General features: G+C 60.9%; 1 protein-coding gene across 1 annotated transcript; it reads right to left on the bottom strand.

Moving 5' to 3' along the window:
• Positions 1–462: 462 nt before the first annotated feature.
• On the bottom strand, positions 463–3116 carry SBK3 (SH3 domain binding kinase family member 3). The gene is made up of 3 exons (XM_017892520.1): positions 2157–3116; positions 1458–1608; positions 463–962 (listed from the first exon to the last, which is right to left on the bottom strand). Exons 1-3 carry the CDS (start codon positions 2199–2201, stop codon positions 463–465), a joined length of 696 nt encoding a protein of 231 aa, XP_017748009.1. The 5' UTR covers positions 2202–3116.
• Between the last annotated feature and the right edge of the window lie 1674 nt (positions 3117–4790).

Genomic DNA, 4790 nt, shown 5'->3' with positions numbered 1-4790 from the left:
CCCACCCACACATCCACCCACCCATCCATCTACCAAACCTTCCTTCCACCCATCTATTCACCCATCCATCCATCCACTCACCCATCCTTCCACCCTTCTAATTCTCAATGAGACTCATTCATCCACACATACCTTCCTCATCCCTTTCCTTCTTTTGTTCCTTCCATTTATCCCCAACATTATCTCAAATCCAAAATCTATTCCTGAAACTATCCCTACCTCTAATCTCCAAACTCAAGGGGCCCTAGAATCTCATGGGTTCTGTCCTGACCTGGTCTTCTTTCTAGAAGAAACCCCATTATAGCCCATCTCCAACTCAGTCTGTATACACATCCTCAACTATCTCTGTTTCCCTCTGCAACCCTATTCATGCTTTTCTCCATACTCATGATCAATCTATAATCAACTCTAAACTCAACCCACCCAACTCCACCCATGCCCATGCCCTAACCCCAGAGTCAACTAAAATCCCAACCTTGTCTCCATCCCCACCCCCTTCATTGACCCTAGTCCATCCTCAATCCCACCCCCAGCTCCCTGCCCTTCCGTGCTTGTGTTTGGATGATTGGATGGATTAGGGTTGAGGTCAGGCATAGAAACTGTTTGAGAATTAGAAAGGGGGAGGTCATGTGGGGGCTCAGGGTGGAGATGGGTTGGGCGGGTCCTGATTTGGGGGTCAGAGTTGGAGATAGAGACGAGGCTTGGGACAGAGTTGGACCTGGGAAAAGCGCTCCCAACCTTTGTCCCTCGTAGCCTCACCCTTTCCTGCAGCATCCCGCTGAGGTCCCCACAGGGCGCATACTCTTGGGCGAAGGCAAAATAGCGGGGGGTCTGTAGGGGTCCTGCCAGGGTCTGCAGCAGGCCTGGGTGTGCAGAGACGCAGCGGCCCACACAGAACTCCCTCAGGAAGGTGCTTCTCAGGACCAAATCCCGACGCAGGAGCTTCAGAGCCACAGCTGGACCTGCCGGGGAGATGGGTCCGGGGGACACTCAGGCGGCTCCGGTCCTGCTGTGCACAGGCCCTGAGGGAAGCCGTGTAACCTCTCTGAGCCTCACACTTCTCATGGGCAGCATGGGCTCCTCCATCTGTGAGGTGTGGGTGGGAGGAGACCTTCTTTGAAGACCCTCCCTGCTCTGCCTCGGACTGCGGCCTGGGCTTCCAGAGCCGCCTCACCCTCTCTGGGCCTCAGTTTCCCCGGCATCAAGTAAGAGACATGATGGTGACTTGGGTTCCAACCTGAGTTGCACACCTGTCTTGCTGTGGGACCATAGGCAGCCCCTCGCCCTCTCTGGGGTGGGGCCTGTGTTTCTAGATCCCAGCGCTCTTAACTTTCAGAGCGTTTCCACCGAGAAGGGCCCCCATCAGCTCCTCCTGGGAATTCTCCCTGGATGGGTGGCTTCCCAGAATGCTTATTATGTGGCAGTTGGGGAGGTTGCCCTTGGGTGGCCGAACTCACCCCCCTGGTGAGGCCGGGCAAGGAGCACGCGGCCGTAGGAGCCGGAGCCCAGCTTCCGGATGAGGTGGTACTGGTCCCGAAGGCTCCTCACTGGGGTCACCCTGCTGGCCGTCAGCTCCACCAGCCGTTGGAGGGCTGTGGCTGTGTCCTCCTATGGGAGAGGGACAGGGTGAGGAGGGGGCGAGTCTGGGGTCCGCTGAGAATGGCGAGGGAGGAGGTCACAGCGCAGTCCGGGGATGGAGGGTGGGGGCAGGGGACAGGGGTCACTGTCCCCAGAGAGGAGGATGAGTCACAGTGACTCACCCGGACTCAGGCCACCTGTTTTTGTGTCCTGGCGAGGTTAGGGGTCCTTGTCACAGAGGCCCCGCCTGCCCCCGTCTGTGGGAGTGGACCAGGAGCCCCCAGCCCTAAGCGGGGGTGCATCCTCAGTCCACACGGGCCCCCCGCCCACCCCAGTCTCTCTCTCCACCATCCTCTTCCCCTGTGCATCCCACTCTGTGTTTCGGAGTCCATTTCTCTGGGGGCCTTGGTCTCGCCGTGTGTCCTGGGATCTCAGTCATCCTCTCTCCCTGGGTCTGGGTCTCTGAGGTCTTTGCATTTCCCTGTTTTCTGTTTCTCTTCCTCTGTCTCCCCGTGTTGCCTCTTGCCTCTCTCTCCTTCTTTTCTCTCTGTCTTCCTCCCCTGTCTCCCGTCTCTCACCTCTGGGTCCCCATCCTCAGGGGTCTCGGAGGCCCTGCGCTCCATCTCAGGGCTTCCTGATGTGGGGTGGCCCTTGGGCAGGACTGCCCCTGTCAGGGCTCCCCGGAGAGCGACCAGCCCCCTGCACCCCACAGGTTCTCGCTGCGCAGAGCCAAGGGCTGGAAGCTTGTCTGCAAGGTCAGCCTCAGTCACCCTTTGTCTGTCCGAGTCTGTCTAGCTGGAGGAGTGTCTCTGCCTCTCTGTGCCCTCCTGCCACCCTCTGGGTGTATCCCTCGCTGTGCTTCCCAGGGGACCGCCCTGACTCCCCCACCCTCTCTTCACCTCTCTTTAGCCAACCCCAGTCTCTCCTTCCTTCTACATGAACACCTTTCTCTCAGTCTCTCTCTTGCTCCCTCTGTCTCTCCTCTCTTTTTGTGTGTCTTTGTCTCCTTCTCTCCCCGTCTCTCTCCACCCTCCCTGTCTCTGTCTTGCCCTTGGGTCTCTGGGGTGGGACTCCCCCTCCCTGTCCTGTCTCTGTGGGTCGCCAGCCCCTCTCCTCTGTCCGCACACTGTCCCCACTCTTTCTCCACCAACTCTGGGGGTGTCCCCACGCTCTGCTCCCTGCCTGCCCCCCTCTCTCTGTCTGTCTGTTTCCCGTCTCTCCCGGCCCCTCTGGGCATCTCCGTCCGCTCTCGCCAGTGTCTCTGCGTCTCTCTCCTCCTCTTTGTTCCTGACTCTCTCTCATAGCCTTTGTCCCTCCCTTTCTCTGGGCCCGGGACAGGGGTGTGTGTGACAGCTCAGAGACAGAGACATCCTGTCCCCCCACACCCCTCCCTCACCCCCTCTGACGGCTGCCCCCTCCCTCTCCCTTCCAAACTTAGACCGGCTTGGACTCTGGGCTCCAGTCCCAGGACAGAGGGGACAAAACATATTGTGAACCCCCAACAAGGCCCAGGCCTGAGGGCAGAGGAAAGGGTGGGACAGACCCCTCCACACACCTGAACTGGGATGACAGGCCCAGAGCTGAGCGCCTCTGTCTTGCCCCAGAGGCCAGGAGCGCTGGTGTCCAGGGACCAGGGAACAATTCCCAAAGCCCTCCTCCTTCACACCAGGAGTCCCGGCCCCAGCTCTCCCTCCCTCACACCCAGGAGTCCAGGCCCCAGCCCCTCCTCCCTCAGATCCAGGAGTCCAGGCCCCCAGCTCCTCCTCCCTCAGACCCAGGAGTCCAGATCCCCAACCCCTCCTCCCTCAGACCCAGGAGTCCAGACCCCCAGCCCCTCCTCCCTCAGACCCAGGAGTCCAGACCCTCCAGTCCCTCCTCCCTCAGACCCAGGAGTCCAGATCCCCAGCCCCTCCTCCCTCAGACCCAGGAGTCCAGGCCCCCAGCTCCTCCTCCCTCAGACCCAGGAGTTCAGGACCCTCAGCCCCTCCTCCCTCAGACCCAAGAGTCCAGGACCTCAGCCCCTCCTCCCTCAGACCCAGGAGTCCAGACCCTCAGCACCTCCTCCCTCAGACCCAGGAGTCCAGGCCCCCAGCTCCTCCTCCTTCAGACCCAGGAGTCCAGGCCTCCAGCCCCTCCTCCCTAGACCCAGGAGTCCAGACTCCCAGCCCCTCCTCCCTCAGACTGAGGCCCCCAGCCCCTCCTCTCTCAGACCCAGGAGTCCAGAGTCCCCAGCCCCTCCTCCCTCAGACCCAGGAGTCCAGGCCCCCAGCTCCTACTCCCTCAGACCCAGGAGTCCAGACTCCCAGCCCCTCCTCCCTCAGACTGAGGCCCCCAGCCCCTCCTCTCTCAGACCCAGGAGTCCAGAGTCCCCAGCCCCTCCTCCCTCAGACCCAGGAGTCCAGGCCCCCAGCTCCTACTCCCTCAGACCCAGGAGTCCAGACTCCCAGCCCCTCCTCCCTCAGACTGAGGCCCCCAGCCCCTCCTCTCTCAGACCCAGGAGTCCAGAGTCCCCAGCCCCTCCTCCCTCAGACCCAGGAGTCCAGGCCCCAGCTCCTACTCCCTCAGACCCAGGAGTCCAGACTCCCAGCCCCTCCTCCCTCAGACCGAGGCCCCCAGCCCCCCCTCTCTCAGACCCAGGAGTCCAGAGTCCCCAGCCCCTCCTGCCTCAGACTCAGGAGTCCAGGCCCTGCCCCTCCTCCCGCAGGACTCAGGAGCTGAAGTAGCTGTGGGAAGCGCCAGGGACAGAGGTGCTCTCATGTTCTCAGCACCTGTTCCGCGCCTAGCCCTGCGCAGGGCTTTACACTGGATCCTCCCAGCTGCCCAAAGGGTCAATATTTATCCCCAGTTTATGGAGCAGGAAACTGAGGTTCCGAGAAGCGATTGTGTTACACAAGGTCAGAAGGGGAGCGGGCCCCGGGCCAGACCTGTGTGACTCAGAGGCCTGCTGCCTGCCCCACTCGTGTTCCCACTACTACTACAGCCCTGCTATTAATAAAGACGCAGCAACGGCAGCGACGCGTAGGCTCTGGAAGGACCTGCAGGAAACCGGCTGCGGCACTAGCCGCTGGGGAGCTGGATGGGGCCCAAGGAGGGTCAGAGGTAGAACTTCCTTTGCTGTTTGACTCTTCTGAGGTTAGACTGGAGAAAGTCACAAACCTACAGAAAAGTAGAAAAAGCGCTGTCCATGCCTGTAATCCCAGCTACTGGGGAGG

This window comes from Rhinopithecus bieti, unplaced genomic scaffold, assembly GCF_001698545.2.
Source record: "Rhinopithecus bieti isolate Rb0 unplaced genomic scaffold, ASM169854v2 scaffold_22436, whole genome shotgun sequence".
In the NCBI taxonomy this organism is placed as follows: domain Eukaryota; kingdom Metazoa; phylum Chordata; class Mammalia; order Primates; family Cercopithecidae; genus Rhinopithecus; species Rhinopithecus bieti.
This window is presented reverse-complemented; position numbering and strand designations above follow the sequence as displayed.